General features: G+C 46.9%; 1 protein-coding gene across 1 annotated transcript; it reads right to left on the minus strand.

Annotated features, from left to right (window-relative positions):
- Nucleotides 1-4,238: 4,238 nt before the first annotated feature.
- FBP1 (fructose-bisphosphatase 1) lies at nt 4,239-27,430 on the minus strand. Its single transcript, XM_032392903.1, has 7 exons — nt 27,025-27,430; nt 19,360-19,522; nt 17,183-17,275; nt 11,169-11,309; nt 7,690-7,827; nt 6,494-6,613; nt 4,239-4,657 (listed from the first exon to the last, which is right to left on the minus strand). Exons 1-7 carry the CDS (start codon nt 27,192-27,194, stop codon nt 4,466-4,468), a joined length of 1,017 nt encoding a protein of 338 aa, XP_032248794.1. The 5' UTR covers nt 27,195-27,430; the 3' UTR covers nt 4,239-4,465.
- Nucleotides 27,431-27,671: the final 241 nt, after the last annotated feature.

Here is a 27,671-nt window from a genome sequence, read left to right on the forward strand (position 1 = left end):
CAGAAATTTCCCATTTCTCCCTGCACCCACACATGCACAGCACCCGCCCCCCACCCCCATTACCAACATCACTCACCACAGTGATATATTTTTTACAAAGAATGAACCTACATTGACACATCATAATCACCCGAAGTCCGTAGTTTGCCTAAGGGCTCACTCTTGGTGTTGCATATTTTATGGGTTTAGACAAACGTATAATGACATACATCTATCATCATAATATCATACAGAGTATCCTCACTGCCCCAGAAATCCTCTTTGCTCTTCCCGTTCATTTTTCTTCCCCCGCTGACCTCTGCCAACCACTGATCTTTTTACTGTCTCCATTGTTTTGCTTTTTCCAGAATGTCATGTAGTTAGAATCACACACCACGTAATCTTTTCATTTCTGCTTCTTTCTCTTAGAAATATGCATCTAAGTTTCTTCCATGTCCTTTCATGGCTTAATAGTTCATTCCTTTTAAGCACCGAATAATATTCCATTGTCTGGATGGACCACAGTGTATTTATCCATTCACCCACTGAAGGGTATGTATCTTGGTTGCTTCCAAGTTTTGGCAGTGATGAATAAAGCTGCTATTAATGACTTCTGCAGATTTTTGCATGATGTAAGTTTTCAGCTCCTTTGGGTAGGTATAAAGTCCTATGATTGCTGGATCATATAGTGAGTGTGGTTAGTTTTATAAAAAAACTGCCAAACTGTCTTTCAGAGTGGCTGTACCACTTGGCATTCCCACCAGCAATGAATGAGAGTTTCTGTTTCTTCACATCCTCATCAGCATTTGGTGTTGTCCGTGTTCCGGATTTTGGCTATTCTAAAAAGTGTGTAGGGGTGTTGCTTTAATTTGCATTTCCCTGATGACATATGATGTGGGGCATCTTTTCATATGCTTATTTTCTGAGTATCTGCTTTGGTGAGGTGTCTGTTAAGGTCTTTGGCCCCCTTTTTAAGCAGTTGTTTTCTTATTGTTGAATTTTTAAGAGTTCTTTGTATATTTTGGATAACAGTCCTTTATCAGATGTGTCTTTTGCAAATATTTTCTCCCAGACTCTGGCCTGTCTTCTCATCCCCTTGACGCTGTCTTTCCCAGAGCAGTTTTTCATCTTCATGAAGCCCAGCTTATCAATTACTTCTTTCATGGATCCTGTCTTTGGTGTTGTATCTAAAAAGTCATTACCATACTCAAGCTTATCTAGGTTTTCTCCTATATTATCTTCTAGGAGTTTTACGGTTTATATTTAGGCCTATGATTCATTTTGAGTTAATTTTTGTGCGGGGTATAAGGTCTGTGTCTAGGTCCATTTTGTGCGTGTGGAGGTCTGGTTGGTCCAGCACCATTTGTTCAAGAGACTATCTTTGCTCCATTATATTCCCTTTGCTCCTTTGTCAAAGACCAATTGACTACATTTATGGGGGTCTGTTTCTGGGCTTTCTATCCTGTTCCATTGATCTATTTGTCTGTTCTTTCCCCAATACCACACTGTCTTAATTTCTCTAGATTTTTAAAAATATTTATTTATTTGAGGGGCACCTGGGTGGCTCAGTCATTAAGCGTCTGCCTTCGGCTCAGGTCATGATCTCAGGGTCCTGGGATCGAGCCCCGCATCGGGCTCCCTGCTCGGCGGGAAGCCTGCTTCTCCCTCTCCCATTCCCCCTGCTTGTGTTCCCTCTCTTGCTGTCTCTCTCTCTGTCAAATAAATAAATAACATCTTTAAAATAAAATAAAATAAAATAAAAATAAAAATATTTATTTATTTGAGAGAGAGAGCAAACATGAGCAGGGAGAGGAGCAAAGGGAGTGGGAGAAGCAGACTCCACACTGACTGTGGAGCCCAGTGCAGGGCTCGATCCTACAACCCCAAGGCCATGACCTGAGCTGAAATCAAGTTGGCCGCCCAACTGACTGAGGCACCCAGGCACCCTTAATTACTGTAGATTTATAGTAAGTCTTATAGTTGGGTAGCATCAGTCCTCCAGTTATGTTCTTCTCCTTCAATATTGGCTATTCTGCATCTTTTGCCTGTCCATATAAACTTTAGAATTAGTTTGTCAATATCCATAAAATAACTTACTGGAATTTTGGTAGGGATCACATTGAATCTGTAAATCAAGTTGGGAAGAACTGACATCTTGACAATATTGAGTCTTCCTATCCATGAACATGGAATAACTCTCTATTGATTTAGTTCTTTGATTTCATGCATCAGAGTTTTGTAGGTCTTACACATATTTTGTTAGATTTTTTTTTTTAAGATTTTATTTGTCAGAGAGAAAGAGAGAGCACAAGCAGGAAGAGTAGCAGGCAGAGGGAGAAACAGGCTCCCTGCTGAGCTGGGAGCCTGATGCGGGACTCGATCCCAGGACCCTGGGATCATGACCTGAGCCGAAGGCAGCTGCTTAACCAAATGAGCCACCCAGGCATCCCTGTTAGATTTATATGTAAGTATTTCATTTTGTTGGGTGCTCCCTCTGGAGCTATAGGAATGAATCCTTCCTTGGCTCCTCCAGCTTCTGGTGGCTGTTGGCATTCCTTGGTTTCTTTGACTTGTGGACATATCAGTCTAGTCTCGGCTTCCATCTTCATATTGCATTCTCTGTGTGTCTCTTATAAAAACGCATTATCATTGGATTTTGGACCCACCCGGTAATTCAGGATAATCTCATCTCAAATTCCTTAATTTAATTAAATCTGCAAAGATCCTCTTTCTAAATAAGGTCATGTTCACAGACTCCAGGGATTTGGATGTGGACATGTCATTGGCTGGGGTGGGGGGAAGAGGGGGCACTAGAGTCATCCTGAAATTATTTCCAATTCTAAAGCTGGGCACCAGGGACCACAGATACTCTGAGAACTTTGAGAACAATGATGCTCATCTGGAGTTTCTACCCCCTTCCTGGTCACAGGGTGTCCCATCAAATGCCCAATGACATAGCATGGTGGCAAAGCCAGGACAGACAGGTGCTTCAAGTCAAACTGGACTTAGCTTTTGGTGAAAGACACAAAACAGCAAGCATGCCATTGTGGAGAAACTCTTCTACTGATATACTTTAAAATATTTCGAATCTAGGCTTACATCCAGGCATGATTTTAACTTGGAACATGAGGAATATGGCTATGGAACCTCTAAGAACCAAAATCAGACCTGTAGGTGGCAGCAGGGAGGCATGGGGACCTCTACAAATCCTGCGAATGCTATTACTGAGGAACCTATTAGAAAATCCCTAGCAGCCAAATATTTGAGTGGCTAAAGGGGGTGTTTTCCTTTGCAAAGAGAACATTATGTGTTTTTGATTAGGAGTAGGAGGGAGCTCCCATTTTAGGAACAGCATGACACGTGGAGCCTGAGAACCAACAGACCTGGGTTCCTGCCAGGCCTCCACACAATGCTCAGCAAGCACCATCCGTTCATCCTCACCAGTGAAGGGCAGCTCACAAGTAAATATATAATCTATATTTTAACATATTAATACATTAAATATACTTGAATAAATTATTTAAAATATTAAATGTTAAACATCTGATTATTTAATATATTAATTTATATATCTACATAGCAAATAACATATTATATATGATCATATATGCCTAAATCTAGAGCTCAAGAAAGTCCACAGATGTTTAACAGATAACTTGCTATGATCTTGGGATTCTAGTCCACGGTCAGCTAAGGGAGAAACTGCTTATATAGAGAGCCTAGTGAGAAATATACTTGCTGGCAACAAATTGTATTTCCTTTTATAATGCATCTTTTTCCTTATGGTTAGACCTTAGGAATGACTAGGCTTTGTTGTTCAACAGAGTGTTATGGTTTTTATAGAAAAGTCACCACTGAGTAGTAAGCCTTCATTTGCGACTCAGAGGGTTACACCCACATGTGAGGCCAACAGGTCATAGATGGGTAGTCCAATACCCAGGAAGGTGTAAACAGCTCTGCCCAGGTTAGTTCTGTGCGCTCAGACCTGAACGAACAACACGCAGGAGACGCGATACATTAACTCTGTTTCCTGGCCAGACTACCTGGGTTCATATCCCCGCGCAGCCGCTCACTGGCTGGAAACTTGGGCAGATGACTTCCCCTCTCCGTTCTCCATTCTGTCATCTGTGAAAGGGGTTATTTGTATAGACTACCTAATTCATAAGGTTGTGAAAATTAAATGAGTTATCTATTGTGATATGCATTCACTGCTATTATTACCACTACTACTATTATTTGACACAAAGCAAGGAAGACTCTTTTTTAGAAAGGATATGTTTATTTCTCCCCCACCCACTCAAAATATGCCCAGTGGCATTACTGAGATAGAACAGCAGCACCAGGTACTACACAGCTTCTGATGGTGAAAATATCCATGCTTTTTATTTCTGCTGTCTAGGAATGTGTGGAGCCAGAAAGCGGTAGCACTGTGGGAGACAAAAGGTCCTGATAAATGGCAATTCTTTTTGGTGTGGGCAAGGCCAGTTCATTTGGCAGCGTGTTTCTTGTAGATCTCCAAGAACTCCTTCACGTCTTCAGGCGACCCCAAGATGACTGGCGCCCTCTGGTGGATGTCAGTGGGAACAATGTCCAGTACAGCTTCCTTCCCAGTGGTAGCCAATCCTCCCGCCTTCTCCATGACGTAGGCCATTGGGTTACATTCGTATAGCAGTCTCAACTGGAAAAAAGAGCCACGAGCAGCACGCTCATTATTACATAAAAAAAAAAGGGATGCGTTCTATAGCAAACTAGTGCAGAGCTGGTGGGACTTTTCAAGGTAACCGATACTCTCCCTTTCCTTCTGTGAGGTTGTAATAGTCCTCACCCCCAAGGCTGCCTCTTAAGACCTAGTGGTTAATTTAACCATTTGGTTAAATTAAACCATTCATCAAGCCACAGCCAGCAACAGAGTGCCTGATGCGAATGTGAGACAGACCACCTGGACTCAGGACTGAATGACATTTTGGCAGAACTGATGGTTCCCTTCTCTTTATAGCACGGAAACTGGACCTAATGAGTGACTCTGTGTGTTTTGGATGGAGCTTTGCCTATTCTAAAAGCATTAAACGTCCATGGTCGTGTCTGGCTGCAGACATCTGGAAAGCAGACCGGCTTCTCCAAACAGTATAATATTGTTTGCAACCCTGTACACATTCCTTTTATAATTCTCCGAAGGCTTCGGGGGTTGGGATTGAGTATGTTATACATCTCGGCATTTACTTTTAAATATTAACTTTTTTACTGTCTGCATTTTCATGCAGTCTGCATATTGAGCAGACAGCTTCTTGCAGGTGTTTCCTGGCTGTATTTGCATACAGGTGTCATGGCCAGATTTGCAAAACAGGAAAAAAAAAAAAAGGAGGAACCTCAATATTCGTGTTAAGACACAATTTTTTGAGGCATTAAAGAAAAGTGCGACAGAGTAGGCTAATCACATAGGTTGGGATGCCTGAGGTGGTGATGGCAAGAGTGGTGTTTTAAGTAAATAAGAATACCTTCAATGAACTAGACACCACCAGCTGTAAAGAGGCATCTGAATATATCTGGAACATACACATTTTTAACTATCTTAAGGGGATTCTTATTCCCATTCCTTCTCTCACATTTGAAAAAAAAAAAAGACAATCTGTCTATTGGGGAAAGCAAGGGGACAATATTTGGGAAGGAAAGACATTGTCACGGTGTGGAAGAGAAGTGGGCTGTCCCTTAGCCAGAGTAAGCAAGCACAGCAACCCCCCCCCCCCCCCGCCCCATACCCCACGGCCTTGGGACGCTGTCGGCATTAGATCAGTGCATTCGGTGGTTGACAGCTCACCTGAAAGCTCTAGGTTTCCCCAGACATTCTTTCCTTCCCTAGGAAGGTATCATTTTCCAAGCAGCCAATGTCAGCTCATTAGTTATTTCTATTTTACGCCTTTTGAAAGCAATCAAAGGAAACCTCTATTTGGATACATATTTGATTTTCTGCCTTGGTAATGAAGCTGAACTGTTTCATTTCACATTGTGAATGGCATTCATTTTGCCCAGGCCACCCACTGGAAGCACCCATCCTGACCGTAACACTGTTACTTATCTTTAGCAATGGAAGGGCTCTCACGAGACCATTCCGAGCTGGTATCACCTGGCTTTAACTAAGACAGCCTCCAATCTAGAAAAGAATATCCCACAGATATCCTCAGTATCGTACTGCAGAGCATAACAGCAATATAACAGCTACTGTAATCTCTCTTTCTTCCCTATATCAAATCCCCTGGGCTGCAAATGGAATCCACTGCTTCTCAACCACGTTTTTTTGTTTTGTTTTTTAAAGATTTTATTTATTTGACAGAGAGACAGCGAGAGAGGGAACACAAGCAGGGGGAGTGGCAGAGGGAGAAGCAGACTCCCTCTGAGCAGGGAGCCTGATGCAGGGCTTGATCCCAGGACCCTGGGATCATGACCTGAGCCAAAGGCAGACGCTTAAAGACTGAGCCACCCAGGCACCTCTCAACAGCTTTTCAGGGGATTTGATTACCTTTCCATTGGGGCTCTTCTTGTTCGCAGGGTACAGAAAGATCCCGCCATAGACCAGGGTGCGGTGCACGTCAGCCACCATGGAGCCCACGTACCTGGCCCCATAAGGGGCTGTGTTATCCTGCAAGGTTGAGACCAACAATAATTAGGGTCATGGAAAAGAGAGTTCTGCGTCCTCTCTGCTCATCTGGTTCAATGATCATTTATTTAATGAGCACCTACAAGGTGCGTGTTTGGAGCTGCGCTAGGAAATGTGATGAAAATCCTGAGCCCCAGGAGCAGAAACAGACCGCCTCTTACACCTCTCATAATAGGGTCAAATTACCTACAGAAGTCCCCCAGGAGGGTGTCGTTGATTCTGACTACAGGGTTGGAACAGGCATCACAAAATCGTACCTTTCAGCAGGACCTTGCAGGCTGAGAAGGACTTTGCAAAGCCAAGGAGCCGGGCAAGGGGGCGTGGGACCTGCCCAAGCAAAGCACAGCAACCCAGAGAGGCAGATGCCATCTGCCTGGGGCCTGGGGAGGAAGCCGGTGCACTTTGTGTGTGCAGGGTTCAGCGGGTGGGAAGGCAAAGCAGGGTAAGGTGGAAGGAGAGATAAGCTAGAAAGAGAGCCTGGGGCCGGCCAGGAGGCCCTGAATGTCATCCTAACAAGGTCTGGGCTTCCTCCTCATCACATAGCAGCTTTCAAAGGCATTGAAGAGGATGACAAAATTGGATATTCCTACATAAAACTAGCTCTGTAAACAACCCTTTCTTCTCTTTGTATTCAGTGATTTGAAACCTCTTCAGAAAGGTACCAAGATGGACACTCGTAATCTTGAGATGGCGAACAGAAATCCATTGGCCACCCCAGGGCAGGCACCTGGGTACGAGAACCGTGTTCTGTACCATCCGAGATCGGGGACCACAGAAGCAAAATGTTTTACTGCCATGGACTCACTCATCTGGCTGACTTTATTGTCCTGATTTTCTCCTGCCAGCAGAAAGCGGCAGAGGCTGAAACGGACCCTCGGACTTTGACATCCGAGGGCAGGAGTTCCAGTCCCCAGTACGAGGTGGGAACCTCGCCATGGGGTCGGTGCACACTGGAGTCCAAGCCCCTGCCATCCCTGCCACCTTTAGCCTCCAGGGTAAATCATGAACCAACAGATCTGTGCATAACTCGGGGCCCTCCCACAGAGCCCCTCACTTACCGGGGGGAACTTCTTCCTCTGGACATACTCGGTGACGGCAGGGTCGAACTCCCTAGCATAGCCCTCGTTGAGGCTATAGATTTTTCCTTTCTTTTTGATTTTCACATCTTTATCCACCAAAATGAACTCTCCAATGGCCTGGGAAAGGGAAGGAGACGGACAGGTGATGAGCCACTTCCTCCGGGGCCAGGCTGCGCTGCGCCCGGGGTCCTGAGGCTGGGGGCACAAGGTGCCTCTCCCAGCCCTGGGACACCCTGTCCCCGACCTGCCACTCCAGGAATTGTGAACAGGGCCGGGGCAGAGTCAGTGGGCGAAAAGGAAACAGGAGGAGAGAAGAGGCTGCTGCAGATGCCAGGGATCGAAACTCTTGACTGGGCTTTCAAATGGTTTCAGTAAAAGAAGAAAGAAAACAGACAAAAGTAGGGAGGGCAGAAATACCTAACACAGCAGCAAAACCTGAGGGAGAATGAGAACTGTGCATCCACTCAAGTGGGATTTAAGAAACAAATGAGCAAAGGAAAAAAAAGAGAGAGACAAACCAAGAAAGAGAGTCTTTATAGAGAACGAACTGCTGGTTACCAGACAGGAGGGTGGGCAGGGGGGTGGGGAAACGGGGGATGGGGATTAAAGAGTACACTTATCAGGATGAGAAAATAGTAATAAAATAACAAAAAATAAACAGCTGTGCCCCCCGGGGGGCAGGGGAAATGTGCGTCCAAAGCAATATACAATTTTGCAAAAAAAAAAAAAAATTCTGCTGGTGCACCCAGGAGGTGGGGTATGAGGAGAGGTGGGCACGGAGTCACACCGGCGTGCTCAGGAGTGCTCTCGGCTTTCCATTTCTGCCGTGATGACGTGTCCCTTCTCTGTGCTGCCGCAGAAGGGAAGAGAATCCGGAGTCTGGACTCCCAGCCTCTGTAACCCTGGGTGCTTTTGCTCGCTGATTTGCAACACGTTTCTCAGAACTCGGTCCTGCCACCAAGTTCCACTGCTGAGCTGATGCCTCTGGGGCTGAGGTGCTTTAGAGGAGACCGGAATCTGGAGAGAAAGCGTCACCTAGGTCCTGTTGCCCGGGACTGAGGACTGTTTGGAGCTCCCACGTGTCCTGAGAAGAGGCTGACTGAAGCTCTGCCCTGGTCGGGAGGGGGCTGCTCCCTGGAGGCAAGAGCTAAGAAGAAAGGAGGTGCCCCAGCCATTTACCCCCATCGCAGAGAGTCCTTCCTGCAGGTAGGGAGTGTGACCTAGAAAGGAAGGAAGAGAGGGAGGGACAGAAGGAGGACTAGGAGAGCAGGAAGGAGGATGGAAGAGGGGAAGGAGAAAAAGACTAGAATTAACAGTGGTCACTGCAAGGTTTCACCTGAGTGATTCTTTTTTTCTTTTATGGTTTTTTGTTGTTTTTTGTTTTTTTTTTTTTGTATTTCCAAAAATTCTGGCCACAGTTCTGCAGAAATGTTCTTTTATAATCAGAAAACGAACTCACTAGCTAGGTATCTTTACAGAAGAAGACCTGAAAGCAAGCCATCGCCCAGTGGGTGCTGCAGAGCTCCTGCAGCCATGCTTTCCGACGCCCTGCCCTGGCACCTGGCCAGAGCACCCAAGACGTGAAGGAGGAAAGTCTCCTGCACGCACACACAAGAGTCTGAGAGCCTTCTGAGGGTTCAAGCCTGCTGGAAACGCACATATAGCTGTCTCCGTCTTTTGAGCAGAAACCGCCAGCCAAAATGAATAGAAAGCGCTGAAGGGGTCCTGAGGTTCGCCCTGCAGGCAGCGGGGGGAGCAGTGGGTTAATGAGATGGCGGCCCCAGCAGGGGACTATGACAGCGGGCCTGCACTGTTCTTCCAAACACTGAGGGGCCATTAGGACTCGGAGTGGCAAAAGCCTATCACATACACAGAAACTGACTCCCAGAGACACCGGTCTATGACCTGGAGACAAGAAAAGATTTCATTTTTTCTACAGGTCCATCAACTCAAAGGTAACAGAGAAGTCACTAGAAGAATGTCTGGGGAAGCAGTAAATCTCTAGCAAAGCCATACATCTGCAGACTTCAGTGATTCCAGAAACTGTGCACTGGGCTCAGGGTGAACTTTGCTCCGGTTCTGCCACTATGTTCCCCTGAGGTCGCCCCACTTGGAGGCTTAATCTAGTGTTGTTCTCCTACCTTTGTTTATTTATTAAGCGCTGGTACTTCCAAGGAGCCAAAGTCCAGTTGTGCAAGAGTACAGGGGGCCAAGGCAGCCTACATTCTCATTGCTACGACCTGCCACGCACACGAAGCCCGGGGCCTCACCAGGAGCTATACCTGTCTCCCGCCCGATTCCAGCCAGCCGTGTGTACCCTGTGTTCCGTGTGTCCACAAAAAGCGCCGAATTAATAAAGTTTCATTACTGTCATAGGAGGACATGTCTAAAACCAAAAGGTATTTATAAACCCAATTCTTTTCCCTTTGGGGCACTGGATCAAGTGCATGATGAATGTGCCCGCCTACTGAATTCTATATTCAACGGTAGGTTGAGTTGGGCCAAATATAATAAGGAGACTTCTTTCCGCAATTCATCAGCTCCATTGGAACTGTCATCTACCTGAATAAATAACTCCAATTAATACACACGTGGAAGAAATCATCCACAAATTCAAGCTGTTGATGAATATTTTTCGTGGCACCTTGGGCTCCTCTCCACTAAGTAGCTTTTCTCTCTAAGGTGGAATGAGGACTTATCTTCATTTCATTCTTTATTTTCTCTTCCTTGAGTTTATCAAAGCCTTACCAAAACTGCAAGCATTCACAGAGCGTTCATCTGCGTATGCACAACATCAAATGATCTGGTAGCTATGTTTGAAGAAACAAGGCAATCCACTGCATCAGTTGGGACACCCATTCACCTCTGCAAAACAAGCTAGTCATGGACATAGTGGGTGGCAAATAGACCATCTACCGGCCCCACCTGGTCCATAAATGTGTTTTAGTTGGCTAGCACATGTTTTACAAATCTAGAAATAATACATTTTTTTTAATCCACTGTTACTTGAGACACTGGAAGCCTTGGCAAGACTGAGCCCCTATTCCCAAATAGTAACAACCGCTAGACCTCTCCAGCTTACCCCCGCCCCCACCATTGCCCTTGGCCTTCCTTCCCCAGCACACCTCATTCATTTATATGGCCTGCCTGGACTCAGTGGGCATTTGAGTCAGTTGAATAATGTCTGTTCTACAGAATTAATCTTGGAACAAAGACCCCCCTTATACTCTGGAATATTATTATTCCATATTATTATATTATTTCTCACCTCAGTAATCTTCTCATGATGTACACGTGGTTCCTCCATCTCCCCCACCCCTTTGCCCACTCCATCATCTCTGGCCCTCTGTGGGCCTCATTTCCCACCTCTACATACCCCCTCTCACCCGCCCACACAAATAACAGAGCCTTGCGAACAGTCCCCAGCCAAGCACCCAACCTCCCACGGGGTCTCTCACCGGGTCCAGCATGAAGCAGTTGACGCCATTCACCATGGCCAGGACCAACATGGTGGCACTGCCGTACAGGGCATAGCCAGCAGCCACCAGGTTCCTGCCCGGCTGCAAAGCATCCTTCTCAGAAGGCTCATCAGTTGAACTCTAGGACCAGAAAGAAAACAAAACAACATGTTTTTTTGTTTTGTTTTGTGTTGTGTTTCTTTTTTCCAGTTCAGTCATTAGCAAGATGCATTATCAAGGTGCGCTCTCCTAATGCAACTGGGTATCTTCCCAGCGGGGCCTTCCTCCACACATCAGTAATATCCTGATTATATTACCACGGCAGCCTCTCCGCCCCCATACGGCAGATTTCCTGCATCTGGATCCTTCTTTCCAATCAGGGTCCTCCTCCAATTTTACTAATTTGATATTCCCTCATTTCTCCATTATCACTTTCAAAAGAGAGCATGCCTTCTTGCCAGCTCCCACTAATTTAATCGTATTACGGCATCAATGTCTTCCACCTGCCTACTCCATCTTTGTTTAAACATATTAAGACTGGGCTGCAGGACTGCTAGTCTGGCGAGGAAATCGATTTTATGAGTTCTTGCCAGTTGCGGCACGTGCCTCAGTGGACACTCACGCATCCAAGCAATTCTCAGAAAGGTGGGGACTTGGACTAGCTCTCCAGAGTCAGGACAGGGTAGGGCAGCTGCTTTCCATTTTTTTTACCACACCCACAGTAAAAAATACATTTATGCCACAAACCAGTACCAACACACTCGCACACACAACTACACAAAGAAATGCTTACGCTTAGAACATAGCATGCACTCTAATCTTTCCTATTTTGTTTCATTAAAAACACAATCCAGTGGGTCATGTGACCACAGTTTGATACTAAGGAAGGGGACACCTTAAGGGCATAGCTCCTAGTCAAGGGTTGATAATGATAAGAAGATAATGATCTTCTTTATTAACACTTGATTGGCTTCTTTGGTCCTCAAAACAACCCCAAACAAATCTTTCAGCTTGAATACCCTACTTGGAATTTAAACAGAAACGAAAACGGGCAATTTCTGCCAATTTCATTTATTCCTTCCCCAACCAGAGATTCCAGTAGCTAAAAACAAGTATGAGCATCTATATCACAATGCTGGAAATGGAGGTCATCCCAGCAAAAACATTCCTGGTAATTTTTTTCCTGGAACTTTTTTTTTTTTTTAATATTTTATTTATTTGACAGAGAGAGACACAGCGAGAGAGGGAACACAAGCAGGGGGAGTGGGAGAGGGAGAAGCAGGCTTCCCACCGAGCAGGGAGCCCGATGTGGGGCTCGATCCCAGGACTCTGGGATCATGACCTGAGCCAAAGGCAGACGCTTAATGACTGAGCCACCCAGGCGCCCCTTTCCTGGAACTTTTTTGAAAGTGTGGTCCAGAGACCACATGCATCAGAATCACCTGGGACGCTTATTAAAAATGCATATCCCAGGGATGTAGCCTAGGCTTACTAAGCCAGACTTTCTAAAGGCGGGGGGGGGGGGGGGGGGGGTGTTCCTGAGAATCTGCATTTTATTGTGCACCATACGTGACTCTGACACTGAAGTTTATGTAAAAGGCAGAGTCATAAGGACATTTCTCTCCTTTTCCCCCTCATCCCCACTCCTTGTGTTTAATAAATGGTTTTCACATAGGTGGCTCGTTGGTTGGTTGGTTGGTTGGTTGGTTGGGTTAGGTCAAGCTATTTGATTTAGTTTGCTTTGTGTTCACAGAATAGTGCATTGCATCTAAACACAAGACTAAACATACTATCAAAAATTTGAGTTGTTTACCCAAACTCCAAATTTTACCAATGCCCAGCCTTAAAAACAGAACCAGCTTCCTTCAAAGCCAGTGACACAGGGGAGGACTCGGGCCTCTAACTATCCTCTATCACAACTACTTAACCCTGCCAGGGCCGTGAGAAATCAGACCAGCAATATGTAGACAAATGAGTTGGCTGGGAGCCCCTAAAGGCTTGGAATAATCGCTTCTGCCCTAAGAAAAATCCCTCAGAGATCCACCTCACCCAGAACCATCCACCCCTGCCCGTGCCAAAGGTGCAGGAGCGAACAGCCTTTCCTGAAATGTTGTCACCTAATAATCTTACTCTCTGCCACAGAATAAGAAATGGTAACATTGCCTATGATCCACACACTCAAAGAGAAAATAATGCCATGGAATCGTGGATGAGGAGGAATTCTTTCCTAGCCTGATCTTTCTTTTTTTTTTTTTTTTTTTTTTTAAAGATTTTATTTATTTATTTGAGAGAGAGAGAATGAGAGAGAGCACATGAGAGGGGATAGGGTCAGAGGGCAAAGCAGACTCCCTGCCGAGCAGGGAGCCCGATGCGGGACTCGATCCAGGGACTCCAGGATCATGACCTGAGCCGAAGGCAGTCGCTTAACCAACTGAGCCACCCAGGCGCCCCTAGCCTGATCTTTCGAATGCATGAATTCCTTCCTTCAAACCCCAGCAGGGAAGGCCTTTGGTCCAGGGATCCATCACATTCTCATGCAGGTGCTCGTGGACCCACCAAGTCCCATAAAGCCCTTGGCAAAATTAGAAAGCTCCTAGACCCTACCTCTCTCTGCCTATCCTGGGCCACAACCTGTCGGAGGTACTGGTTTGTTTTATTTCCCACCACCTCATAAGGGGTATAGAGGAAGACACCATGGATTCTGGAGACTTGAGGTGGTGGAGGAGAAAATCTGGTCGATGTGGGTATCCCCCTTGTCTTGTCACAAGGGCTCACAGAGCATTCGGAGTCCCCCATAACTCAGCCAATATTGTTCACCTTCTATCGCGCTAGGCCACTAGCCTACAAAACATACATTAAGACGATGTCCTGCCCTCAAGGAGTTTATAATCGGCAGTGAAGATGGGCTGGTTTTGCCTGGCCAGCATCCACCACCCTTCCGCTGGTAACTGCACGTTAATCTCCTTAAGATACCGCCTCCCTTGCTCTCCGCTCTCGGGTGGGCACATGACCCGGGCCTGGCCAACTAAATCATCGCCTGCCTCAGGCCATAGTGATTGGCTATAGCATGGCCACGTGACCTAAGCCAAGCCAATCAGATCCAGTGAGATGACATTCCTGTTGGAACTGTTGGAAGAGAGGCTTGCATCTTCCGCTTGACTTACTGGGAGGGCTGGGTGTGAGCCTGGCCTTGCTGGCTACCGTTCGCCCGAGAGGAGGAACGTAGTAGAGAGAGGAAGTGTCTCCTGATGGCGTGGTCGGAGGCCCTCAATGCAGCGGCACCTGAAGCAAATCTATCCATTGGGCTTTCTAGTTATGAAAACCAGTAATTTTCTTCTCCCTTCCTTCTTTTCCTTCCACCCTCCCTCCTTTCATTCCTTCCTTAAGTTAGAGTTCTGATACTGTCCACTGGATATTAATACACAAAACAAGTAATATTAATAGCTAATACTTAATCAAGCACTTTTTATGTGCCAGGTACTGTTTTCAGGTCATTATTCCTAATTTTCAGTACCTCCCCTTTACAGATAAGGAAACAAGAGGCTCACGGTTACCTTGCCCGAGATCCCATAGAACTGCAAGTGTCACTGTCCAGAAGCTACATTCCATATGGTTATTAATTAGTAAGTGTATAAGTCTCGCTGTGCTCAGTTAAAGGACTTGAACTGGATTCTGAAACTGCTAGAGCACTTTTGAAACTCTGTGTTTAGTTGTGGGGACTGGATATTTTTAAAAGATGTTACAAATTAGATTATGTCCAGTATAGGGTGACCACACTAGAGAGAGGTCTAAAATCTTCTCATACAAAAGATGTTTAGCTTAAAAAAATATTTTTTAAAAGGAAGGGAGGACAGGGCAGGAAAGCCATTTCCAAACACGTTAAAACAAAAAGACAAAAAAAACCTTATTTTCGGATGCTCTAAAAGGCCAAATGAGCAATAGGGAGATATGTTGATTCAATATGTGGACAAACATTCTAACCATGATAGTCGCTCAACCTCAGGAGAATTCTACCCCTTCTGGGTGTCTCCTCGGCAGGAACTCTCTGGGACACTGGACCATGTGCCCCTTTGAGACACCTCTGGAACCTGTTTCCAGGCATCACATGGGAAAGGCCTGATCACTGTTGCCAGGTTCAGTTACCAATGCTGTGGCCTAAGGAGATGACTTCTAGCCCAGAACCACCGATGCAGAAAGCAGGAAATGTGTCATTTGAAGCATCAGACACATCAATGTTTACGCCCCATAAGCCTTCAAATGGTTTCAAACAATCAGTAAGATGTTTAAAAACTGCAATGGCATAAAGGTGGGTGTCACACTCATTTTTTTTCCCAGTCTTTTCAGAGAGCCACTTCAGGTTTCTTAAGAAGAGCATGGAGACTTGTTGTTGAGTTTTAGCATTCATAACTCAAGCTGCTACTGCAAGCTGGTTTGATTTTTTTTAGGTGATAGCTAGTTTTCTGGCTCTCAGTTTTCTAGGGATTTTTCTTTCCTTAAAAGTCTTTCCTGAGGGGCTGAGGTGGAGACTGGGGCAGGCAAACATCAGCACCCCTGTAGTTTTGGTTAAGTCATTAAGCAGGAGGCTTCCCTCACAGGAAGAATTTTGCTGGGAACCTCTCTACTATAGATTTGATACTTTGTAGGGAAAATGACCTCCCTCCATGTCTATAACAGGAATGGTATGTTTCATGGTCTGACCTGGAAAATAGCTGAGTTGTTGCCTTTGCCTTTTTGTTATGAGCATTAAAACCTTCTATTACTCAAACTGATCTCGATGTGGATCTGCCTCTTGGCCAAGACAAAAGGGCAAAATCCATTCTAGTGATGAAAGAAAACCACCCCGTGGCGGCCATGTGTTTGGAAGGAGATTACATGTAATACTAGACAACAAGTCACTCTGAGAAATAAGGTACGAATTGTGGTCTCGCATCTCAAGCTGTGGCCTCTGTCTCCTGGAACAAGAGAGCTGGGAGGAAACTCAGAGACCAGCTGAACTAAGCTGCCTCATCCACTGAGATGAAGAAACGGGCTCAGGCTCAACCACGTCTGTGAGGTTTTATTTCTAAAATAACACAAGAAGGGCTGAAGCCAAGATGACGTATTTTAGATTTCATAATGTTTACGATGGGCCCATGGGTATTCATTCTGTTTTTCACTTCTCTGTGTACTTGAGTTGTTCCAACACACACACGTGCGTGCACACACACACGCACATGCACACATGCACAAAGAAAAAGAAGGAAGGAGAGGCTCGCACAGGTGAGAAAGACCCAGGGCAGGAGTCCGGGTCCCAAGCTGCACCAGCGCACAGCAACCTTTTCACAAAGCGACAGACAGTAAACATTCGAGGCTTTACCATCACCATCTCTACCACAGCTGCTTTACCCTGACGGCGCAGCTCAAAATCAGCCAAGGGCAATATGGGAACAAATGAGTTGACCATATGCCATTAAAACTTTATTTATGGACAGTGAAAATTAAATTTTATATGAATGACATGGGTCATAAAATATTAGTCTTTAGACTTTTTTTCAGCCATATAAAAATGAAAAGGGGGTATTTTCTGGTCCCAGGCTATACATATCAGAAAACAAGCTGGATTTAGCCCCAGCGAGTCTTGGTTTGCAGACCCCGATTCAGACAATTTAAAGGACAATTTTGACATAAATAATCTCTTGTTATACTCATAATTCTCAGTTCACACAGTATGATCACTATAATCTATATTGTCTCTTATTTTTATTCTCATTTTCCATCATAAGGAAGATATAGTTAAAAAAGTGAAGTATCTTTCTCTTCCCACCCATGTTTTACTATATTTTCTTTTAAACCACTTAATGGATCATCAGCAAGCAGTTAAGGCTGGAAAAGTCAGAACCTGAGATATAAACCTATCTCAAGCCTCAGAGAGTTTCATGACCTACATTCTGCCCACTCCACCAAAAGTGAAATAGTATTGGATGTCAACCTTAACTTTTTATTTCAAACCAGGGGCTCGATATATTACATTTTACCTTTTTGTAGATGCCAAAAATTGTTCCAATGGACGCAAGGCAGTCAATATTGGAAGATCCATCCAGGGGATCAAAACAGACCACATACTTACCCTGAGCAAAAAAAAAAAAGGAAATACAACTTTACTTTTAAAATTATAACAAAACAAAGAGCATACACAAAGGGGATAAAACAAGGGAATCTAGGAGAAAGTTCAAGAAATGTGAATCTGATTTGCCTGTCATAGAAGGTATGAGGTGGCATACAGAACGAAAAAACAAAACATCTGTCCCAAAGGATCACTAGGCAGAGAAAACATAACTTAGAATAGCAGGTCTAGATGAAGATGATGAAACAGAAAAATAAGTCATAGTTTCCTACACTGCTGATATAGATGAATCATAATTTTGATCTGAGTTTCCTGGCAGCCAAAGGAAAAAAAGAAATGAGGCTAGTCACTAATTTCTCCTTATTCACAAGGGAAAGAAAAAAAAGGTAACAATTCCTTAGCTGAAGCAAAGATAACATTAAGATCTATTTGAAAAAACTTCTCATGCACGTCTTATAGCTGACACACGGCTGCAGTGCACAGAGTTCCCAAGACAACCCTACCGTGATTCCCAAAGGGCATAACCCTCTGTCGTAATGGGACTACCAAAATTTCATTCTGTGAACCAGATTTTCAGTGGTGTGCTAGAGCTGGTTGTTATATGTGCCCAAGACCTAATTGTGCACATCGCTTCCCAAACTCTGCTTTCAGTGATGTCATGTTGGTAGCTTGAAATAAACTATGGGGCATATTTACACAGTAGAAATTGGTATGTGCTACAAAGCAGAGATTTTTTTTTTTTTTTTAGAGAGAGTGCATGTGTGGGATCGGGCAGGAGGGGCAAAAGGAGAAGGAGAGGATCCTAAGCGGGCTCCACACTCAGCACAGAGCCAGATGTGGGGCTCCATCGCACAACCCTGAGATCATGACCTGAGCAGAAATCAGGAGTCCGATGCTTCACTGACTAAGCCACCCAGGTGTCCCAGAGATTTTTTTTAAGAGAGAGTTAACCTGAATACCACTGGGGATTTTTCCATCTCCAGACTGGCCACTTTAAGATGTGGTTTTTAAATGTTCTGCATCAAATTAAGAGGTTTCTCTGATTGCCTGACCTATTGCTCTTAACAAATCACCCTGGCCCATGCAGAGGAAACTGTCATCTGGAAAACAGAAACATGCCTATTATCGAGGCACATTATAGTCAGGGAAGTTTGGGGTAACTGATAGAGGATATGAAACACAAAATTCAATCCACATGCCTAAAACTGCCAACTACCTTGGGGAAGCCCAGCAGAGAAAAACATGAACTTTGAATCATGAAGTGGTATTTTAGGAATGATGTAAAACAAGCTAATCAGATGTGGCTCCCCACCCTTCTTATAAAGGTCAAAACTGGGTATCAGGCAACCTCTTTAAATTCATCTTCCAATTGCTTTTTTCTAATGCTACTCCTTCTGGTCCCCAATTCATCTCAAACAGGGAAAGATGGTAAGCCCACAGAACTTCACATCACATCTCAAACTTTTTTTTTTTTAATCATATGATTGTTGTTCTTCTTCAAAAGCTGGCTACACTCTTTCATTCACTTTTTCAACAACAATTTATTGTTGAGCCCCTACAAGCTGCCAGGTACTATGCTAGATGCCGGGATACAGAAAAGAATATAATCCGTCTCTGCCTTCAAAGAGCAATCAAATTAATGGAATCCCCATGGATTATAATCCATAAATCAATGATAGAAACTGAGAGCAGTTTAGATTGGCAAGAAAGGTGAATGGGAAGGTTGGCGATTTGGTGGGTGGAGATGAAGAAAAAAGAGGTAGTTAACAGAAGGCAGACTTTGAAGAACCTTGAACATGAAAACAAAAATTTAGGGGTGGGGATGAGTATGAGTACATATGAGTCTCTCTAACGCTTGAGTACATGGGGGGGTGGTAATAATGGCATGAACTATGGTGGTAGCATGGACAGTAAAGGATAGATGTGAGATATGGTAGTAAGGCAGAATCTGTGAAATGGTAACTGATGGGGAGGAAATACGGGATGATTCCTAGGACTCTAGCTTGGCTGAGCAAGTGGGGCCATTTATAAAGCTAGGATGATGGTTACACTGAACACCCTCCCCCCACAGTAGAAATGCAGACCCACCCTTTTCTCGGGCTCTACTATAATGGCATGCTTATCTTCTTCTGACACAAGAACGCAGGTGGCAAAGGAGGACTTCAACACGTTAATAACCAGGTCATTGGAGAGGACATCCAGCTTCTTCACTTGATCACCGGTCACGTTGGTAGAGCCAGCAATTCCATAGCTAGAAGGAAGAAAAGTCACAAAAATATAAGCCATGACCACCAGGATATGCCAATGCACCTCTAAACCCACTGAAAGCAGGTGTTTAGTAGAATTCAGAAGACAGAAAAGAAGACACGTGGTTTGGGAGAAACAAAACAAGAAGAATGGTCATTCCCCTAGATTGACTCCTAACAAGGAGCAAATATTCACCTGTCCAGTATGTCAAGTACCCAGCACACCTTTGTGGGTAAATCCATGTTTCTCAACCTTTCTTCAATGGCCTCTAAGAAGACTTTTTAGCTTTTTTTCCCTAATCACACTCCTCCATGAAATTTTACCCCCACAAGTATAGTGTGTATCTGTACTTCATATATTAAAAAGATTGATTTTTCTTCACCTCCCCCCAAAACCAGTTTTTACCCTTGAATACACAGGTTAGCACATAATCAATCAGCTGAGAGGTACAGCAAGCAAGGAAAACTTCTGGGTAGGAGGGAGCCTGAGCTGTGAGCTAAGCCAAGGGACGCTATGATGTCATAGCTGAAAAGTTCCTAAGGGACAATACAGACTGGCCCCACCACCTCATTTTATAGAGAAGGAAGCTCATTCGCAGACACCGACGGGCTTGTCCAAAGTGGAGAAGCAGAGCAGAGGCGAGAAGCTCGCTCCGACTCCCTCCCGGGCCAGGCCTCCCTCGCTGGCAGGAGTCCTCCGGCTGCCGGCGTGAAAAGTCTGGAGTCTCTACTCTACTTTCAAGGTACCTGTAAGTCGGTGGCTGCAGAATTCCCAGAATTGGAGTGGCTCGTGCAAAATGCAGCCTAGTTTGTGGGAATGGAGGAAGAGGCAGGCTGGACTAGCGGGGCTCGAACAGGAATACTGAAAGGAGGGGAACCGTTTGCGAGAGAGGGGGCACAGCCCAGAGAAGAGTCGGCAGGAGATGGAAGACGTCGCCCAACCGCTGAAGGGCCAGGACAGGGGCCTTGGCTGACAGGGTCAGGAGCACTCGCCTGGGAACCAGTGGTCCCAGCGGCCCCTGCTTCAACTCCTGCAGATGCATCTTCTGTCGACAGACAGAACTCGCTTGTCTCTGGCTGAACAAAACGCAGCCAACACCAGGGACTGTCCCAACCCAGACGCCTGGCCTGGCCTGGCCTGATTGGCTCCAGAAGGTAACTCCGGCTTCACGGCAAGCCCACCTCCAGTGTCGCTTTCACGTCATTCCCTTGCCCCCCCTGGAAAGAGCATCTCGTCCCGCCAGCCCGGGGCCCAGTGCTCCCCCTCCCGCCATGTCGCTCCTCGTTCATGAGTAAAAGACCAAGGGTCTGCCACACTTGCAGCTGTAGCCCCGTCCTCCTTCCACCTACTCTTTTTCTCACCTCAATCCTGAGGCCGATGCCGGTGGAGAAAGAAGGCAGCCAAATTCTGGGTGGAACGAGAAGGGCTTGGCAGGGCCACCAACCCAAATACATCTCCCTCGCTGGCCCCACAGGCCCTAACTGTCGCTCCTTCCTCGCCTGAGATGTCCTCACTGAAAGGCACTGCTAATTCAGGCAGGTGAACAGGCTGATGGAAAGGAGCCTGAGCTTCCTGACAGGAACCTGGCTCAGACCTCACCTCTGCAAGTCACTTGTCCTGTCTCCTCGGGTGTGTGTGCCCACTGAAGGCAAGGATACTTTGTGTGGTGCTAGAGGATTCCATGAGGTGAGACGTGCAAAGGGCTTAGCACAGCCCTTGGCATCTAACAGGTGAGAAAAAATGTGAATTACCTCGGTTTGCTCTCTCAAGGGAGCCCTCATTAGGGATCTGCACCTGCTGCGGGAGGGGCGGAAGAGTCTCGGAGACTCCCAGGCTTCACCCCCCATCCTGTTAGCATGGTCGGTTTATCCTTCGCTCCGATGAGGAAGACAGAGGGTATGTTTTCCTCCATTGTGTCCCAGCTTCCAGCACACTGTAGGCCCTCAATAAATATTTGCCGCACGAATGAATGGCATTCACCGAGGAAAGCAAAAACCTGAGTCTGAAGGAATGAATATAGGAGCAACCGACTTTCAAAGTCATTCCACACGCTGGAGAGCCGGGGGAGGCCATTGGCACAGTGCCCAGAGGGGGAGGCCTCCGAAGACAGCTCCACAGAGGCCGGGCGGCTAGGGCAGAGGGACGGGGCCCCAGAGACAGGCGTGGGAAAGGCCTATGTCAGGTGAAGTCCGGCCATGGTCCTTTTTTCTCAAAGGCTTCCTAGAGGCCTGTGTGAGTTTTCCTTCATGTCCCAGTATTTATCATCCTCCAGGAACTGTTCTCAGGGCTGGGGTTACAGTGCGGAGCAAGACAGATGAGATCCTTGCCCTCACAGAGCTTATATTCTAGTAACAAGTAAGTGCTTGATATTTATATTCATATTCTAGTAAACAAGTAAGTGCTTTGGAATGGTCGAGACCACCAGCCAGGTTCCTCACTGCTGCTCCGGGGTTCTGGGTTACACAGGGTGCACCACCTGTCTGTAATGGGAGTCGAGTGCACCATGTAACACACTGCGGGAGGGACACTCTGGGGACACTCGCTACACGTGGCACCGAAATAGCCATCTTTCCTGCCAAACTGTTGCAGATCACCGGCCACCTCCCCCTCTCTGGCTCCCTCAAGGTCGGGTAGTTACCTTTCTCCCCCTCCTCTTGACCCCATGGAAGGTCCCTCCTCTGTTCTAACCAGGACCCTTTTCCAACTATCCCCCAGTTGCTTGTGAAGCATTAAAAAAAAAAATTAATTTAAACAAACACTATGGAGATAGAATATTCTGGGCCCCTCAAACTCAAAATTCAGGTACTTTCTAACTTTCCTAGGACATCTGGTGGGAGGGTTTCCCCTGGTGAGACCTGGTGGTAAGACGGTCTTAAAGGCAAAGGAAAGTGATCCTAAAGTAGAATCAGGGTTCAGGAGAATGAGTTCCCAGATCACCATGTCCATAGTAATTACAACCAAGTTTATACCCCATCACTGGGTATTCCCTGCGTTTTGTCTTGTCACATCAAGTTAGCCGTGACTCATGTTTGTCACACTGCCCTGCCTTACTTGCTCAGGGATGAGGAGCCAGGCCAGGCGAATGCTCAGTCAGGCTTCTCCAACACACCGCAGGAGGGGCCCGCACAAGAGCTGCAAGGTGTCCCTGAGGGAACAGGTTTCCACAGCTCAGTGAAAAGCCAGAAGCAGGCAAGACTCCTCCAACTCTGACAGAGGAGAAAAGCCTTCAGAAATATCCTCCAGGAGCTAATTAGCTGAAGAGAGCGTTATTTTCTCCCCAAGTTTTCAGAAACCCGCTTGAAACAAGAAATTTCTGCATTCTCATCAGTCATCATTACTCAAAGGCCCCAAAGGATAAATGACGAAGAGCCTTCCCTGTGTATTCCGATGGCCACAAGGAGAGAGCAGAGTCACCTGCAGGCCTACAGAACTGGTAGCAGATACGGGCCTTGGCTTCTAGGGAGGAGCCCATGCTTCTGCCTGGCCACTTGAACTAGGGCTTGCAAAACAGATCAACTGTGTTCCCTAAACTGGAATTCTAGGCAGACTCCAGGATTGCCCAGCAGAGGCCGGAAGCCTGGCCTGGTTTAGAAGCAACTTTTGTACCAGCTGTTATGAACAGGAGGGCACGGCACCAAACACCCTCTCACACACCACCAGACTCTTTCTTAGATCTGTTCCCCAGTGTGCTGTTCCCTGGGGCCCAAATCAGAAAGCAACTGAGGCTGCAGGGATGTGGGGAAACCATCATCCAACTGTCAAAAAAGCCTTCCAGAAGCCAACTACGCCTTACAATCAGTGGAGAAAAAGAAACGAGCCAAAGGGTGAAGAAAATGGGTTGACTCAAGCAAGCTGTAAACCTCTAGGCTAAACTCCCTCCTCCACCCCGCCCCGAGAAGGGCTCCGTAGCAGCTGGGCACTGATCATGCAGGGACAGAGACATTCGTTTTGACTGAGCAGGTGACTTGATCTGCCAAGGAAGCTTTTCCTAAATTCAAGTTACCCAGAGGGAAAGGGAACATTACTGGCTTTACTCCATGGGCTGGGACTCTAGCTCACTGGAGTTCAAATCCATCGTAAATCACAAACTTTACGGCTCATCCATTCTAGAAATCATGTGCAAATTTCAAACACAATGCTAATATTTAATCCAAATTTCTAGGGCTTTTAAAATACTGGCCAAATTTAACCTGTCCTTTTATATGAGTTAAAGGATTATTCATTTAGGAGTTCCCTGTTATACGAATTAAAGCGACATAGCTTTTTTCCAAGTTTTTGGTGAGGTTTACAGTACAAGGGCAAGAAGAGGTATTGTAGGTAAGCAGCTCTTCAAACTGATTTTTGCTCCCAAACTCCAGAAAGAGAACTCTTGTGTCTCTAGGGGTTTAAAAAGGAACAATCAAAAGGGCTCAGCCCCTCACAGGATGCTTCCCACCCTTGAACTGCTTGGACTGCCAGGCCAACTAATTTGAATAAAAATGAAGTGAAATGTCTAGGCATTTCAAATGAAATACTCTCCCCAGTAGGACTCTGGTCAAATGCAAACTTCAAGCGCTTTCCTTTGTTGCCAGTTACCTGTGACACAGTTCTGCACTGGGTGACTTCCAGAAGTAGTCTGACAAACTGGTCCAGAGGTCCTGGTTTCCCCCTCCCCCCGCATCAGCCAAAGTTTACTTAGCGGATGCCTGTGGGGCTCCGTTGAGAACAACATGGCTGCCATTTGCACATGATTTCTAGAATGGATGAGCCGTAAAGTTTGTGATTTATGATGATCAGGGGAAAGCCGCCTTCAGCAACATTTCTGAAGACACAGGGTTGGAGGCAGGGCTACTCCCAGGAAGAAAGCTTCCTTAGCATTTCCTCCCCGTGTCAACAAGGCAGCGGGAAGCAGGCCGCAGGCTGGACACCACGCAAAAGAACCAAGTGAATGAGCTCATTTTCAGAACACCCAACTGAAGAGAAAGGAAGGCAGATTATTATTTAATCCTTATCACGAAAGTTGAAGGTAACATGACCTGTTATTGACTGATGCCGAGGTAAGTGACCAACCGTTCACCCAGACAGAAAATCCAAGGGTCGGAGCAGAAATTCCTTGAAGAAGAGATGCCAACCAGAGCAGCTTTCACAGGTCACAAACCCCAACCTTTGCTTGTGTTCATGCCAGCCCAGAATTGAAAGGTATCTCAATTAACAAAAATATATATAATCATAATCTTCAGCCTAGGAAAATAATGACAATATTGGCACCTGTTTAATGAACTCAGCTCATCCTCACACAGCTCTCTGAGGTTGAAAAAAACAGCGGTCTCCATCTTACCAGTGGGGAAACCGAGGCTCAGAGTTATTACATCAATTGCCAAAACCCTCACAGAAGCTAAATGGCAGAGCCAGGACTCGGAGCCCAGCTCCATTGCTCCCCAAAATGTGCGTGTTCCTGTTCTATGAAATCCGGTCCTGATTTTCTTCTCCTCTTCCTCTCTGCCTCAGGGCACAGGTGCCAAAAACCAGGGGCCAAATCTTGAGGAAGGGCTTCCTGCCCTAATTTCACAAAGCCCATCCAACTGCAGGCTGGACAACACCTCCAACTGGATAGCACTCCAACACCTCAAGTTCAACGTTTCCAAAATGTTGGGATCATCTTGTCATCCATCCCCAACCTCTAAAACCAGCTTCTGCTTTGGAATTCTATTTTTGGTTTTTGTTTTGCTTCGTGTTTTAATGGTGTGGCCCTGCTCTCAATTGCTAGAACCTGCTCTTTGAGAACCTGGCTGCCCTTCTCACTCAGTCCACACTCAAGACTTCCCCAGGCTCTCTCTTTCCCCCAGGCTCTCCCCTCCAATGCTTTCCTCACCCCCCAGCCTTAGTGGGTTCTCGCCATGTTTCAGCTTTCTTTCTTCCAATTCTGTACTTCCAGCCATATCCTCCCCAGATTAGTCGCTAATCATACCACTGACCTACTCAAAAACTTTTACTCTCCCCTTTGCATACTCCCCCCAAAATATCAAGTATTCACCCCTGCTATCAGATGCTCCCCAATGCACTTGTAATTTCACATCCACAAACACCCCTCCACATGTGCTCCATGCTTGAGTCAAACTGAAGGAGCACATTTTCCAGAAATATTTTCCCACCCCTTACATTTCTTTGCACAACTGAATGCTATCCAGCCATCAGGCCTTAGGACCGTTGCCCATTGCCACGCTCATCTCGATGCCCCACAATCCTTTGCATCCATCCACATTGCATTTCTGGTACCTCTATGAAAGCACCTTTCAGGATCTCTATTGTGCTTTATAACTAATTCCATACTTGTCTAACAGCATAAGCTCTGTTGTTCTCATCTCTCAATCTCATCTAGAATTTTGTACATTGTGGGTGTTCAACACATTTTGTTGAACTAAACAGAACCAGTGAATTCTTCAAGCAGTGATTTGGAAACACGTACAAAGGAAAGTCAACTCCACATGGCTAAAGCAAAACCTGAAGCCACTGGAGAACCACTTTCTGCCAAAGGAGTGAAAACAAAGACATGAGCAAACACTTCAGTTTGAACCATGAATTCATCAGATCCCCTTATAGGCCCCTTATAGACTGTTCTCCCGGGAGAACAAAACGCTGGTTGCTCCTTGTATGGATCGGCATCCCTTCTCTCCAGGGACTGGGTAGAGGGGAGCCAGAAGCACAGAAATAAGGCTTCAAGAACAGGTTTTCCAGAAGGCAATGGCTTCTTGAGATACGATTCTTAATTCACATCAAAAATAAAATTGGTGAGATTTAGAGTTGGGTGAGTTTTAACTGACTTCTGAAAAATAAAGTCCAACACGCGGCATAAAGAATCGCAGCCTGGACAACAGGCCCACTCACCTCATCTCCCCTGCCCTCAGGGCCCTCAGCTGTACAAAGAAGGGCTGGACTGGCTGCTCCTGAGAGCTCTGGGCATGCAGGCTTCCTCCCAGCCTGCCCTGGGCTTCCTTTGCTCCTAACGGGACTTGTTTAGGGTCAAGGAGATACTAAATCAGAAACCTGACTTGGGACCCCAATTCCAGAGGGAGCAAAGAAGGGAAAAGGAGAGAAAGGGAAAAGAAGCACCCGTGCAGGCACTTTCCTGTGTGAGGCTAAGTTGGGTATGGTGGGCTGGCCAGGAGCTCAGCCTGGCCAGCCTGTTTCACCACGAGGAGGCTGAGAGCGGGGGCAAAGGCAGGCTGCTCAGCCCAGGGGAGAGGGCTGCTGGATGGAGGCAGGTGTGAACTGTGAGCCAGGTCCCCCCGTGGGGGCACTCCCAAGCTCAAGGGAGGGGGAACCAGGGCTTGGGTGCAGTTGGACAAGCTCTGTGAGAGAGGGGCTACGAGGGAAAGAGAGAGACAGACAGACGCTCCCATCTGCCAGACAGGCAGGCAGGCTGACAGCAGGAGGGCCAGGGGACCACACATCAGACTCCCAAGCAGATCCCCAACAGGACAGACAGACAGGACATGCGTGGCCCGACGGCCTGGAGGCCTGACTCACAGGTGCGCAATGCCCGCCTTGCGCACGGCCGTGGAAATGGCTTTGACCGCCGTGCAGAGCGAGTTGAGCAGCTGGGTCATCTCGCCCGTGCCGCGGGCCTTCCTGCCCTCCTCCATGACGAAGCGGGTCAGGGTGACGATATCCGTGTCGAAGGCCGCCTGGTCCGTCATGCTGAGGCCGGGCTGCGGTGCGCGGGGCGGCAGGTGCACGAGGCAGGTGCGGGCGGCGGGACGCGGCGGGACGACGGACAGACGGCGCCGAGCGTCCGCACCGTTCGGAGCCTAACCGGCCAAGGCCCCGTGCCCGCGAGGAGTCCCGGGCGAACCTATAGGCGCGGGTCGCCGCCCCCCGCCCCCGGGAACACCTCCGCGCCCGGGTCTCCTCCCCCCTCCGAGTGCGGCTCCGCCCACGCCGATCCCCCGGTGACGTCCCCGAGCCCCGCCGCAGGCTCTGCCCCCCCCCTCGCCGCCCCCGGTCCCTCCGCTGTCGCCCCGCGACGCCTCGGCGCTGGCTGCCGACGGCCCCCGGCTTGGCGGAGCGGCACTCAGGGCCACCTGCACGACCCCCGGCAGTCCCCGGCCCTGACCCCTCCCTGCAGTTGTCAGACGGAAGCTGGGCAGGTTGGGGCAGGGCTCCCGGCGGCGCTG

Source organism: Phoca vitulina, unplaced genomic scaffold, assembly GCF_004348235.1.
Source record: "Phoca vitulina isolate PV1807 unplaced genomic scaffold, GSC_HSeal_1.0 scaffold70, whole genome shotgun sequence".
Taxonomy (NCBI): Eukaryota; Metazoa; Chordata; class Mammalia; order Carnivora; family Phocidae; genus Phoca; species Phoca vitulina.

Coding starts and splice junctions, on each gene's coding strand:
- FBP1 (XM_032392903.1), bottom strand. CDS start 27,194: ATGACGGACCAGGCGGCCTTCGACACGGATATCGTCACCCTGACCCGC. Junction 19,523..27,024: donor AAGGCGGGCATTGCGCACCT/GTGAGTCAGGCC, acceptor TCTTCCTTCTAG/CTATGGAATTGCTGGCTCTA. Junction 7,828..11,168: donor ACTGCTTCATGCTGGACCCG/GTGAGAGACCCC, acceptor TCCCTTTCCCAG/GCCATTGGAGAGTTCATTTT.